Here is a 14,941-nt window from a genome sequence, read left to right on the forward strand (position 1 = left end):
AATACAGCGGCGGCTGGCCGATGATGTAGCGGGGCTGGAAGGATAACCGGACAATACTTCAGAAACTCTGAAAATCTTGGACGCAGCAGAGAGGAACGAGGGAGCGTTACCTTGGAAATCACGCAGGCTGGGCTATTTTCCAGGATTTTACTCTGAGAAGCGTATCACTGTATGTATTCCTAATTAATGGGGATAGGTATTTCCTCGCAAACTTTCTGCGCTGGATGACAAAAGACTAAAATATGGTTGGTCGGCGTTCGGAAGAATCTGCAGACAGGGAAAATATTCCGTGGTTTCGAGAATATGATTGGCTTTCTGTAGTTACGAGGGAGGGGAGCAGAGCTTTGCTGGGAAGCCAACGGTGGAGAGAAAGGAGTCTTCCGTTTTGAGCGCCCGTGTTTGACAGTAGAGCAGTATCAGCTTTTGTTGGTACAGATGGACTTGCTGTCTTTGTTGTCAGGAGATTTTATGCTTAGAACGGTTAGGCGCTGTACTGTTGCGAACTTTTGGACTTCAGCTCCGGGTAGGGAGTCGTTGAGTATGCAGCGTTCAGTGATGAAGAGCACTTCCTCTGTCTACTCACGTAGAGACGTTATCTGAACTCCGTCCTTGTGGCTGGGAGTTCGCGTTTCTTGTCTGTACAACACAGAGAGGAGAAGACGGTATTAGATTATACTAGTCAGAGGACCGTCATCCGCCGTCCTAGTGTTTGAATGAATTATTTTTACATTTTGTGGCTGGAGTTCTTCTGTCAGCGCAGACATGTATAAGAACCATCACTCTGACGCACCGGACGCAGTACGTATGGTGATATTTGTAATTGCTTCGGCTTGTTAGGGCTATAAAGCTAAACAGCTGTGATCACGTGAATTTTATTTCCACTGAGGTTGCACACCACTGTGGATCATCTTTCCTCTGAACCGTTTCCATATGTCATCACTTTACTATAATAGCACTTGTAGCAACACTTCAACCTGAATACTAACAATGCTTCTACAAGCAGAGCTACACACTACACAACATAACAGTTTCGTGTCCCGTGCTCGACTCTCTACAGACGCGGCTGCCCGCAAAGATACTCCACAACTAAGCCAGCTATATGACAATACGCTTACCGGTTATCTTCTTCAGAACGACGTCACATAAATCACGTGAGGTTAAAATTGCTAACATACATGATGACCTATAAAAAAAAAACTTAAACTTAACTAACTTAAGAACATCACACACATCCATGCCCGAGGCAGGATTCGAACCTGCGGCCGTAGCAGCAGAGCGGTTGCGGACTGAAGCGCCTAGAACCGCTCGGCCACAGCGGCCGGCTTGACCTATATAGTTAAATGGTAGAAAATATGGAATAAAGTCCTCCATGGAAACAGTAAAAGTTGTTACATAGGCACAGCTCTTTAAAAGAGTAGACATTTAACAAGATGTACCTGTGTAACAATTTTTACTGTTTCCATGGAGGACTTTATTCCATATTTTCTACTACTTGCCTTTTGCTCCTTAGCTCTTCATGTATGTTTACATTCTTAACCTGACGTAATTTATGCGACTTCTGAAGAAGATATCCTTTGAGGTACCGAAACCTGGCCAATCTTTTTATGTGAAACTTATGGAACGAGTTGGCTGTATACTTTATATATTGAAAATTTATTTACGGTTACTGCTGTCAGCCATGTTTAAAACTGTAAGACCTAAAAAGGTCGAACGTGGGAAATAATTCATGCAGTCGCAAATGTTTGTACATTTGAAGAAGGGAGTGTCATGAACAGTAGACTACAAATCCTGACCGGGTGGGTGCTAAGTGTAGGAATGGGCTTGCGTTTCACCGTCACTTTTGTACGTTCTTCAAAAATAACTCGAAAACTACGGCCTTTAGCGAAAACTTACAAGAGCAAAAACCTAACTACGCTGTCTTTTTTTTTTTTTTTTTTTTTTTTTTTTTTTTTTTTTTTTTTTTTTTAAGGCTAATAGTTTATGCGTATGGAACGAGAAAATATGAAAATCTCACGCGTGGTTTCTGAAGGGCAGATATAACAGTTGCGGATTGCATAAGGCGACATCTGTGAAGGCACATGAAGCACGCTGTATAGAGACGAAATGGTAAAATGAACTTTTTTTGCACCTGAAAAGGACAATCTTTTTCACGCCCTGTGATGATGAGTGGTTAATGGAAGAACAACGTGATTTAAATTTGTTTAAAAGACAATTGATAGGCTTTATTTCAAAATAAGAAAAATAGTTTGACGTTATTTTTGAGTATGTACCAGGGAGTCAAATTATAGTGAAGATATCCGGCACTGAACGTAGCAGACAGAGATAACACGTGGGCACTGGTGTAAGTAAATTTACATAACTGGCTGGTACTCAGTGTGTTAATTTACTGACGTATTTTTTTCGTTTTTATTTTTATTTTATTTTTTTATAATTCAACTAAACTTACATTCTGAGTAGCCCTCCTAAATATAAGTAAAAAGACCGCTATTGAATGGGACGGGTAATTTCAAGCAATTTTATGTATTTCATGAAAGTGTCTGCCATATTCCGTTAAAAGCAATCGTTAATACGTAGAATTTAGGGCAGTGGTTCCCAACCTGGGGGTAATTACCCCCAGAGGGGTAAAATGAAATTTTCTGAGGGTAAAACCTAAACGATTCGATTCTGTTTCAGTCTCGAAACTAAATTATTTTTCATAGTTTTGTAAGACTTTTAATACTGATTATATAAGTCATCAGTAATTACTGTTTCTCAGTTACTAGCATTAAGGCGGTGGAGGTTACAGGTTCCGCACATAGTGCACCCACTACATACATATGTTCTGATTTACCGCGCGGGATTAGCCGAGCGGTTTAGGGCGCTGCAGTCATGGATTGTGCGGCTGGTCCCGGCGGACGTTCGAGTCCTCCCTCGGGCATGGGCGTGTGTGTTTGTCCTTAGAATAATTTAGGTTAAGTAGTGTGTAAGCTTAGTGACTGATGACCTTAGCAGTTAAGTCCCATTAGATTTCACACACATTTGAACATTTTTTATGTTCTGATTTGTTCCGTGCATCGCTGATGATAAAAGTGAGACATGTACGTATCAAAAGCTAAATATCTCAACAAAATGTTGTAGACAGTACCTGCAGTGGTCCAGAAATTGCTTGAGTACTCGCTTCGAAACAGGTAAATGAATTAACTGACAGCACGATGCAGCACTAACTACGTAAGGGCTCTTATAGTGTTTACGAATTTTATATTATTGTTATTATAATTATTAGAGTGGTTAGAGATAAAACATTAACAGCCTGGAGTCTTCCAATTTCAGCCAGTTGAGAAGTAAGGAGTGCAGCAATGAAGTGTTGTACAAACAGTAAGTACAGTGCACACATCTCAACTTGTTTGATTTAAAATAGGGTTACGGTCTGCTTGTCACGCAAGTGCCGCATTGTGGAGCAGTAATGCAGGGGAAGTATGTTTTTTAACAAGTGTCTACCCACACTATGGATAGTTGACTTTGTTTTCTGACGAGGAGTTGGGGGTACCACTTTCGATGCACCACGAATTCCTTTGTCATTCATTCTAACACACGCACTCACTCTCTCACTCTCTCTCTCCCTCTCTCTCTCTCTCTCTCTCTCTCTCTCTCTCTCACACACACACACACACACGCACGCATACACACACAAACTAAACATTATTCATCTATCGTCATTTCAAAAATACAAGTTTCCCACGGAAGTCTTTCATTCTACAGTTTACTTATATGCTAAAGTTGGCGACAATGCGGGGAAGGGCATGGCAACAGATGGCAGGGGGCGAGGGTACTAGCTAATATCTGACTGCACTCAGAGATAATGGTCTAAGAAAGATTGGGAACCACTGATTTAGGGTATGAGAAACGGAGCAGTCAATTTGGATTAGAGCACAATAGAATTTGGATTTATGAAAAGAGCGGCGATTCAGTGGAATTTTATTGCAGTCTCTCTCTCTTTCCCTCTCTCTCTCTTTCTGTGCGCGTGTGTTTGAATATGTGTGTGTGCTTTTACATGGGGGGGAAGGGTGTTTACTTGCGGTGAAAAGGGCCACCACAGATGCCTGCCATTGTCTCTCACTGGCAAATGATAGGGGAACCTGTTGTGGTACGTTAGCAGATCGTGTACTAAGTCAAACATGGAGCCCAACTGTCAAATAGTGCCGGCCGAAGTGGCCGTGCGGTTAAAGGCGCTGCAGTCTGGAACCGCAAGACCGCTACGGTCGCAGGTTCGAATCCTGCCTCGGGCATGGCTGTTTGTGATGTCCTTAGGTTAGTTAGGTTTAACTAGTTCTAAGTTCTAGGGGACTAATGACCTCAGCAGTTGAGTCCCATAGTGCTCAGAGCCATTTTTTTGTCAAATAGTTGTCAAACAATTACAACGAGAAATTTCATTTTATAACAGCTACGTGATTGTAATAACAATATTTCACAACAGAAAGCTCACAGTTGGGCGAGCTGGATGCCATATGATCGTCAACTCCACACAGCATCTGCGAGGTAGCGATGAAGTAGGGCTTTTCCCGTACGGCCATTTCAGGAGTGTACCGTGAATATCAGGAATCCGGCAAAACATCAAATCTCTGACATCACTGCGGCCGGAAAAAGATCCTGCAATAACGGGATAAATGACGAGTGAAGAGAATCGTTCAAAGTGCTAGAAAAAAAAAAATCTTTGTGTTCTGCCTTACGGCAGGTCTTGTTATGCGGGAAGCCTCATCAGAGAAGTCCACCGCATGAGCGCCTATGGAAGTGTTTCCAGTGGCGGTTTCCCCTTCCCTTCCACTGATGATAATAAAACGATAAGGAGGACAACACAGCACCCAGTCCCAGAGCGGAGGTAATATCTGACCCAGCCGGGAATCGAACCCGGGCCCCTTGGCGTGATAGACCGCGCTGACCACTTTATATATATATTAAATCTCATTTTGTACGCTTTCGTTCGTAGCATCTGCTCGGGCCGGACGTCGTGGGACATCCGTTTAAGTTCGTTGTTGATCGATTAACTCAGGTTTTTTTTTTTATTTATTTATTTTTTTTTTTTATTTTTTTTTTTTATTACAGAGTGCAGCTAACCCTCTGACCGAACACACTGAGATACCGTGCCGGCTAACCACTCAGCTATCGGTGCGAACACGTGAAAGAAGTGCAACCCTTTTGCAGATTGCTGCAGATATCAATGCTGGGCCATCAACAAGTGTCATCGTACGAAGCATTCATCGAAACATCATCTATATAGGCTTTCGTAGCCGAAAGCCCTTGATGACTGCACGACACAAAGCTTTACGCCTCGCCTGGGCCAGTCAGCATCGACATTGGACTGTTGATGACTGGAAACGTGTTGCCTGGTCGGACGAGTCTCGTTTCAAATTCTATTGAGGGGATGGACGTGTACGGGTATGGAGATAACCTCATGAATCTATGGATCCTGCATGTCAGCAGGGGCTGTTCAAGCTGGTGGAGACACTGTAACGGTATGGGGCATGTCTAGTTGGAGTGACATGGGACCCCTGATATGTCTACATACGACTCTGACAATTGACACGTACGTAAGCATCCTGTCTGATGACCTGGATCTCTTTATGTCCATCGTGCATTACGACGGGCTTGGGCAATTTCAGCAGGACAATGCGCCACCCCACACGTCCAGAATCGCTACAGAGTGGCTCCAGGAGCACTCTCCTGCGCTTAAACACTTCCGCTGGCCTCCAAGCTCATCAGACAGGAGCCGGCCGGAGTGGCCGAGCGGTTTTAGGCGCTGCAGTCTGGAACCGCGCGACCCCTACGGTCGCAGGTTCGAATCCTGCCTCGGGCATGGATGTGTGTGTTGTCCTTAGCTTAGTTAGGTTTAAATAGATCTAAGTTCTAGGGGAGTGATGACCTCAGATGTTAAGTCCCATAGTGCTCAGAGCCATTTGATTTCACCCCACATGAACCTTATTGAGCGTATCTGGAATGCTTTGCAACGTGATGTTCGGAAGAGATCTCTACCCCTTCATACTCTTACGGATTTATGGACAGCGCTGAAGGATTCGTGGTGTCAGTTCCCTCCAGCAATGCCACGCCGTGTTGCGGTGGCACTTCTGCGTGCTCGCGGGGTCCTACACGATATTAGGCAGGTATACCAGTTTCTTTGGCTCTTCAGTGTAAGTTATAGAAATTTAGGAATGGGAATTTGTTGTGAGGTCGCATAGGAGGTATCAGGTCCCGTGGCCGTTCCGACGTCCCGTCACGTCACTAGCGGAAGAGACACAAGAAGCTGCGAAGGCGGCGGTGTCGCGGAGTCGCAGGCCCAAACGGAGAGGCCTCCAGTGTCCGGCAGGCAGCGGGGTACGCGGATGTGGCGGCTGGGCCCCGCCCGTGCTGTTTGTCGTCCAGTCGGCCGCGAAAAATTCGTCCGCGGGCGTGGCCGGTCGGACGCCTGCCCCCGCAGTCCGTATATAAGGCCCGCCGCGGTCACGGACGGACACAGGTCTCTCGTCAGCGAGCAGAGGAACAACACGAGCACTAACAATGAAGGTGAGTCCACGTCTCGATGGAGCGAGCTCCGCAACTGAACCTAACTGCATTGCTGCTCATTAAACTTGCAACGCCAGGATTCTTACTTACCGTACGTACACAGTATAGGGGAAAGAATACGTGGTCAACTTCGTAGGCGATTTGGGGTGTACAGGACGGGTAGAATACGGCAAGTGAGAGAGAGAGACAGACATAGTGACAGGGATTTTCGTGTGTGTGATAGCTGGCCTGAGTGGCCGAGCGGTTCTAGGCGCTACAGTCTGGAACCGCTCGACCGCTACGGTCGCAGGTTCGAATCCTGGCTCGGGCATGGATGTGTGTGATGTCCTTAGGTTAGTTAGGTTGTTCTACGTTCTTGGGGACTGATGACCTCAGCAGTTAAGTCCCATAGTGCTACATCAACATCTACATACATACTCCGCAATCCACCATACGGTGCGTGGCGGAGGGTACCTCGTACCACAACTAGCATCTTCTCTCCCTGTCCCACTTCCAAACAGAACGAGGGAAAAATGACTGCCTGTATGCCTCTGTACGAGCCCTAATCTCTCTTATCTTTGTGGTCTTTCCGCGAAATGTAAGTTGGCGGCAGTAAAATTGTACCGCAGTCAGCCTCAAATGCTGGTTCTGTAAATTTCCTCAGTAGCGATTCACGAACAGAACGCCTCCTTTCCTCTAGAGACTCCCACCCGAGTTCCTGAAACATTTCCGTAACACTCGCGTGATGATCAAACCTACCAGTAACAAACCTAGCAGCCCGCCTCTGAATTGCTTCTATATCCTCCCTCAATCCGACCTGATAGGGATCCCAAACGCTGGAGCAGTACTCAAGAATAGGTCGTATTAGTGTTTTATAAGCGGTCTCCTTTACAGATGAACCACATCTTCCCAAAATTCTACCAATGAACCGAAGACGACTATCCGCCTTCCCCACAACTGCCATCACATGCTTGTCCCACTTCATATCGCTCTGCAATGTTACGCCCAAATATTTAATCGACGTGACTGTGTCAAGCGCTACACTACTAATGGAGTATTCAAACATTACGGGATTATTTTTCCTATTCATCCGCATTAATTTACATTTATCTATATTTAGAGTTAGCTGCCATTCTTTACACCAATCATAAATCCTGTCCAACTCGTATCCTCCTACAGTCACTCAACGACGATACCTTCCCGTACACCAGAGCCATTTGAACCATTTTTGTGTATGACAAATCCCTTCCCGCGAAAATTTTCTCCCTTCATACCTCCTTTGTCTTACCACAGATGACGTACCACTGATCTCATTTGTATTAAGACTGCAGTACACGCGAGGTACCTAGTTTCTTCCGCCGCCCGAGAGGAATGCGTGAGTTCTGAATAATGTTCATCAACCTGCAGCCTTCTCCAGTTGCTGTTCCCTGAGCAAAAAACAGCACGTAGGCCGTCAATTCTTTATCTTGAAGCTGTAATAAACAGCGAGGAACTGGTATTGTAAAAGTAATTACAATTTGAATTGGTTTGTTTAAACGGAATTCCACTCGCTTTTTTTATTAACAGAATACGAGAAAAATAGCAGAATACGAGACTCTGCACAATTATAGACCACTTTACGAATCCATATGATTTCCATTCTTCACACTTTCATAGAGGATAAACTAAATAGTGAAGCAAAAAACGAAGTGAAAGTTTGCGTAATTACTATCGAACTAGCTGTCAGTCACATGTCCAAATATCCAGAGGTTGTCAATTCTTAACCAGTACCGACATGTCTGTCCTCCGAAACTGCCGATCCAGGTGAGGTGCGACCCGAAGATCTCCGAAGGGCTTCGTCTGCCTTTTCGTCTAGCAATTGTTTATTATCGTACTGCTAATTAATTTTGTATGTCGTCTGGTAGGCGGCGCTTGGGTCTGCCCCTGTAAACTGAAGGGTAGGCCGAATGTAGGAAGGGAGCGGGAGCAGGTGAGGTAAAAATCTCTCGGTACAGCTTTTAAGGTACAGTTGGTTTTACTGTGTCACAACAATAATAACTTGAATACATAATAACGTGAATACCTAACTTTGCACTGAGGAACACGTAGGTGCGAGGCCGGATGTATCCAAGCTCACAAATGTTACACTGGCAACATCTGTAGTGGCTCGCCCACTATAAAAATGAAACAATGTTGGTTGGTCGTCTGCTCGGAATCGAATGGGCTGAATCTGGAGCGGCGCTCGTAGAGCTGCACAGCGCCGGCTAGAGGGCGCTGTCGTCGGTGTCGGTGTCGTAGTGCCAACCTAAGAACTTGTACCTACGCCGCGGCGTCGTAGCTATCGATACCACAATTAACACTTTTGAAATAATGGAATGATAGCGTGCTATTGAGAGATGCTTTTATGTGAAAGGAAAGTAAATTCACTGTTTACGTTTTCTAATACTAACAGCAGAAGCTGAACATTTTGGCGCGCTTCTTCCGAATGCAGCAGCTAATCGCGGAGGAGAATCGCAATTTAGGCGGTCTTTCTCACGCTACTCGTACCGAATAAACCACCTGCGACCACCTGCGACCTCACACCACATTGCGTCATCTTCCCACTGCTTCCTTGTTAACTGCTCTAACAAGGGGACCTCCCAATCGCACCTCCCTCAGATTTAGTTATAAGTTGGCACAGTGGATAGGCCTTGATAAACTGAACACAGATCAATTGAGAAAACAGGATGAAGTGTGGAACTGTGAAAAAATAAGCAAAATATACAAACTGAGTAGTCAATGGGCCACATAAGCACCATAATGGACTATGTGAGATTAGGAGCGCCGTGGTCCCGTGGTAGCGTGAGCAGCTGGAGAACGAGAGGTCCTTGGTTCAAGTATTCCCTCGACCGAAAATTTTACTTTCTTTATTTTTGCGTAGTTATTATCTGTCCGTTCGTTCATTGACATCTCTGTTCACTGTAATAAGTTTAGTGTCTGTGTTTTGCGACCGCATCGCAAAACCGTGCGATTAGTAGGCGAAAGGACGTGCCTCTCCAATGGGAACAGAAAACATTTGTCGCAAGGTCATAGGTCAACCGATTCCTCCACAGGAAAACACATCTGATATATTCTATACGACACTGGTGACGGCATGTGCGTCACATAACAGGAATATGTTGTCTACCCACCTAACTTGTACACTTGGCGAATGGGTAAAAAGATTCTTCTACCTTGCCCGATTTAGGTTTTCTTGTGGAAAAAAAAGTGATGAAAACATAAGAATTTGTCACATAAACTAAAAATAAAAAATTAAACTTTCCACTCGATGGAAGATGTGGACCTAGGACCTTTCGTTTCGCAGCTGCTCACGTTACCACGAGACCACGGCGCTCCTGCGTTCCTATCGTCCTTAATGTTGCCTATCTTCCCATGAACTACTCAGTTTGTATATTTTGCTTATTTTTTCACAGCTCCACACAACTTCTTCCTGTTTTCTCAATTGATCTGTGTTCAGTTTTTCAAGGCCTATCCACTGTGCCAACTTATAACTAAATCTGAGGGGGGTGCGATGGGGATTTTCCCTTGTAAGAAGAGCCCCTTATAGCTGAGTATGATGGTTGTAAAGCCAGAAACATTACAAGACGTACGTCATTCCATGTTGCTCTAAGCCAGAGCTCAACAATCGTAATGGCTGGAAGAGTGAATGGCGTGCCTGTCACTCGGCAACCCATGACCAGATGCTTTCCAGTGGGGAGAGAGATGGTGAAAGTGCTGGCCAGGGCAACAGTGGAACACCCTCTCTATCGAGGCAGGTCAGGACAGTGCAGATAACATGAGGTCTTGCATTATTTTGTTGAATGTCATGTCACGGAGACCTCACTCGTGCGAAACTCAGCTTATCCTTTTTATCATATGACATCCCACATACCATGGATGGAGCGCAACAGGCAGATACCATATTCTTAGATTTCCGGAAAGCGTTTGACACGGTACCCCATTGCGCGCTGGTTTAGGTTCCCAGATATATGAGTGGCTAGAAGACTTCTTATGGAATGGAACCCAGTACGTCGTCCTCGACGGCGAGTACTCATCAGAGACAGGGGTATCGTCAGTAGTGCCCTGGGGAAGTACGATAGGACCGTTCTGTGAAACAGATACAGCTAACATCAAATAATTCACTATCAACGATTGTGAGAATCTGATTCGCAAAGTCAGCACTTTGTTGCACAGATATGGACTGATGGCTTTCGATTTTGCTGCAAACATGTGTAGGCTCTGTATCTGTATTTTCTGGGTGCTGGGACGCTCGAAACCAGTCACGGCTGCAGTTCTTTGGACGGATTTCCTTGAAAGCCGCTGAATAATTCCAGAAACCGTGGCGACAATTTCGTGAGTAACTATAATTTGCCTGGGACCAACGTTCCCTGCTACATCATCCGCCACTCTGCCTGTCCGTTGGAATCTGGCGAAGACCCTGCGAATGGTTTTCGCAGTGTGTCCTTTTGGAACATTAAATCGTGTTTCAAAACTGAACCTTGCCGTAGGACCGTGTTCTAACTTGTGGTATTCCAGTTCCAGAAAAACACATTATTCAATGGAACGCATGATTTCAACCTCTTCTTTCGGTGCGTGTAATCATCTGCGTTTCAGCTGTGTAACTGATTGCTTTGAGCTACGGCGCACGATTTATACTCGTACGCACTCCGTATTGCGATTACAACACCATTTGTTAGCAGCCTTTAGAGCTATTTGGAAGCTTCGATATACCTTCTGTATAACATTCTTACAGCTTTCACAATAAATATACCGTTGCACTCGTCTATCGACCTTAGTTTTCGAGGTACTGAATTTTGAATCAGGGAGTACTTCGCTGGACACCCCGTACATTTTCAGTAAGGCATAACTAGAGATGAGTACTTCTGCGTTTTGGGCCGAAGGAACTACCAAGCAGTAATAATGACATTGCTGTTCAAGAGTTGCAGAAGAGTGTATAGAGAAAGACATTGCATAGCTTTCATTAGAAAGATCAGAATTACAATGGGAAAAGTTTTGGGCGAAGGAGAAATGTTTATTAGCTTTAATTAAGGTATGAAAAAGTTCTCCGCAGAATCGACGGAGAAAGGAATGTACGGAATACATTGCCTGGAAGGAGGGTTTGGATGGTAGGACATGACTTAAGACATCAGGGAGTGACTAACATGGTACTAGAGGGAGCTGACACTAAACATAAAGGCAGGGATTATAATATATCCAACAATTATTTGAGTGCTTTGGGTGTAAGTGCTACTCTGAGACTAAGATGTTGGTACAGGAGAGGACGTCATGACAGGCTGAAAGAAAACATTCAGAAGTCTGCTGCGGTCAGCCATAGGAAGGGGCCTGCCTCTTTCTGCAGACGATCCATCCACATTTGGCCTACACGATGGCCGGATTTTGCGCCACTATGCGGTTTCTGCAACTCTTAACATTGTCAGTTTTCTCTTCCTTATTTTTCCCTCTATGTGTGTTTGGGAATGTGTTATTCATTAGATCATTGACCGACACTGTGGCCGCTTTTTGAGGCTTTTTGTACGTTTCCTGCAACTGTATTTAAATCTTTGCATTGTCAATCTTCTGGACACCCGTGTCCCACTATTACCCACGCAATACAGTAAAAAAAAAAAAAAAACTTTTCTTTGCTCATTTCACAGGCAAGTGTTCTTCTATGAGTGTTAGTCCTACAATTTTTGCAGGAGAACTTTTGTGAAGTTTGAACGGGAGGAGATGAGGTAATGGCGGAAGTAAAGCTGTGAGGGGGAGGAAGGTTTCTGAGTCGGTCTTGGGCAGCTGAGTCGGTAGAGCACTTGAACGTTAAAGACAAAGTTCCCGAGTTCGAGACTCGGTTCGGTACACAGTTTTAATTGGCGATAGAGTCCCACGTTCACTTCTAAGGTTAGCAACACTGTTCTTGGCGAATTTGTTTCATGACTGAATGACTGATGACCTCGCAGTTTCATTTTATTTATTTAACCTTATCTGAATGGTACCATCAGGCCCTCTCTTACATCGGACCAGGGTTTCACACAAACAGTCACGGTTTCCTAAATACTAACAATTTTATTATGACAAATAGTGTTAAAATGATTTGAGTGTCTGAATCGGCAATGTGAGTAAATAATACTACGATTTAGTAAAGTTAATACTGGTAGTACTTATACTACCATCGCTGCTGCCACTAATTGTGATAATAGTAATAATAATAAAAATAACAGTAATAATAATAATAATAAAATATTGATAATGGAATATATAAAAAGAATTTATAGGGGCACAAGGTAAAAGTTTTCTGATACAGCGAGTTCTCGCGAAAGGAAATTTAAGGAGACTGCACCAGCTATGGATAGTGGGAAAAGTGGCAGATCTGGTTGGACACCATGGTTACGTACTCAGTCCAATTTACATTTTCATCTATTATTACTCCTACACTCTTTGCTAAAGGAGAGAAGTTGATATTTGTCCAATTTAGGGTTAAATATAGTAGGAATTCCCAACACTTTGGGCTGATGAGCCTAAAATTACCAACCAGAATCACTTGGGTTTTGGATGGATTGAATAACGCTGCATCATGCACCTATTTCGATAGTGGTATCAGGTCAGTATTGAGATTCTTGGTAGCTGTCTTCAGGTTTATTGGTTTTACCCTCAGAAGCAACTGGTAATCATCAGCATTCCTGTGGTGTAGTTTGGCTCCTTTAATAATATACAACCAACCAAACAGCAACAACAAAATGGTATGGCTTCTAGCTGACTACTTTTCCAGGCAGAGAGTCTGTTAGTGGTCAAATGGGTTTATCTGGAATGCAGAAGTGTCTGTAGGTACAAGACGTCGCTCCTGCCAAAGCAGTGATGCTGGGCCAGCGGGTGCAGCCCTCAGTAAACAGCTTTTGCCTGTCGGCAGGTGGCTATCGTCCTGGCTTGCGTGCTGGCGGTCTGCAGCGCCGGATTCGTGGCGGGCCCCGCCGCGCTGGTGCGCACGCCGAGCTTCGACTCGGCCATCATCCAGTCTGACCGGCTGGGCGGCAACTTCGCGTACAGCACCGTCGAGGGCCACGCGTACGCCGCCGTCAGCCCCGTGGTGCAGAACGTGGTGCACCCCGTCGCCGTCTCGTACGCCGCTCACCACGTGCCCATTGGACACGCCATCATCGGTCGCTAAAGGCCACCTTCACTGTGTCTCGATGCCCTCTTCTCTGATCTGTCTCCGATGAACTCTTTCCTGCCCTTTTTTCTTCTATTTATATAGAACATCTGTCAATAAAAAAATTCTTCATCAGTAATGTTCGTCTACATTTAATAATAACACCTGAATTGGTATTAACAATCTTGTTTATACAATTTGTACTGTGTCCATCACTGTTAAGAACAACGACGTTCGTTGAGTACCATTTTTAATGTAACTAGCAGCTGAAAAACGATTGGAAGACCAGGGCTGAAACTCAGTTACAATAACTCTTAGATAATGTATGTCACCATGGCTATTCCTTATATACGTGAATGACCTTCCACTTAACATCTGCCAGGCAGAATTGGTGTTTTGCGGGGGATACTAGTGCTATAATAGGTCCATTTAGAGAGAAAGCAAGAGATGAAGTTGTTAATGATGTTTTTCAAAAAATTATCATGTGATTATCTGAAAATTCTGAGAAAGGACACTGTATTCAGTTCTGTACAACAGATAGAGTCATAGCAACAACTGATGTAGCAGATGAACAGGTATCTGTAAACAGGGTAGAGTGCTCCAAATTTCTCGCCGTAAATATCGATGAATACTTAAACTGGAAGAAGCATACTTCTACGGTGCTGAAACAATTAAGTTCAGCTACTTTTGCTCTCTGTATAATTGCTGGTCTCAGGAACAGACTAATGGATTTTCTAACATATTTTGCAATTTTCAACTGAGTAATGTGTTACGGAATAATTTTATGGGGTAACTCTTCACATATAAAGTAAGTATTGCGTTACGAAAATGAACAGTGAGAGTAATACCTGGTGTTCTCCCGCAGTCAACTTGTAGGCATCTCTTCAAGCACTTACACATTTTCACTCAACCTTCACAGTGTGTGTGTGTGTGTGTGTGTGTGTGTGTGTGTGTGTACGTGTGTGTAGTGTCATCAAGTGAACACTCACCGACATTCAGTTAAAAATACTGGTGTGCGACAAGTGGACAGCCTAACACCCGCGTTCTAAAGAAAGTCATAAGAGAATGGCGCCCGGAGCTGACCAAGAGAGACAATGACATAAATTTAGGAAAGCGAAAGAGGGAAGAAGTAGAGACCGACTGTTTGGGATTCGCTGATGACTTGGGCGTACTCTCCACAAACACTGACACAGCTTGCACCCAGACCGAAATCCTGAAGAAACGTGCAGAAAAAAACCGAATTGCAGATCTCCTTCGAAAACACAGAGTTCTTCATCAACGCAAAATATA

General features: G+C 44.4%; 1 protein-coding gene across 1 annotated transcript; it reads left to right on the forward strand.

Annotated features, from left to right (window-relative positions):
* The first annotated feature begins 6,379 nt into the window (after window positions 1–6,379).
* On the forward strand, window positions 6,380–13,790 carry LOC124615476. The gene is made up of 2 exons (XM_047143398.1): window positions 6,380–6,534; window positions 13,412–13,790. The coding sequence occupies exons 1-2, from the start codon at window positions 6,529–6,531 to the stop codon at window positions 13,667–13,669; spliced, it is 264 nt and encodes an 87-aa protein (XP_046999354.1). The 5' UTR covers window positions 6,380–6,528; the 3' UTR covers window positions 13,670–13,790.
* Window positions 13,791–14,941: the final 1,151 nt, after the last annotated feature.

The sequence above is a fragment of the Schistocerca americana genome, chromosome 5, assembly GCF_021461395.2.
Source record: "Schistocerca americana isolate TAMUIC-IGC-003095 chromosome 5, iqSchAmer2.1, whole genome shotgun sequence".
In the NCBI taxonomy this organism is placed as follows: domain Eukaryota; kingdom Metazoa; phylum Arthropoda; class Insecta; order Orthoptera; family Acrididae; genus Schistocerca; species Schistocerca americana.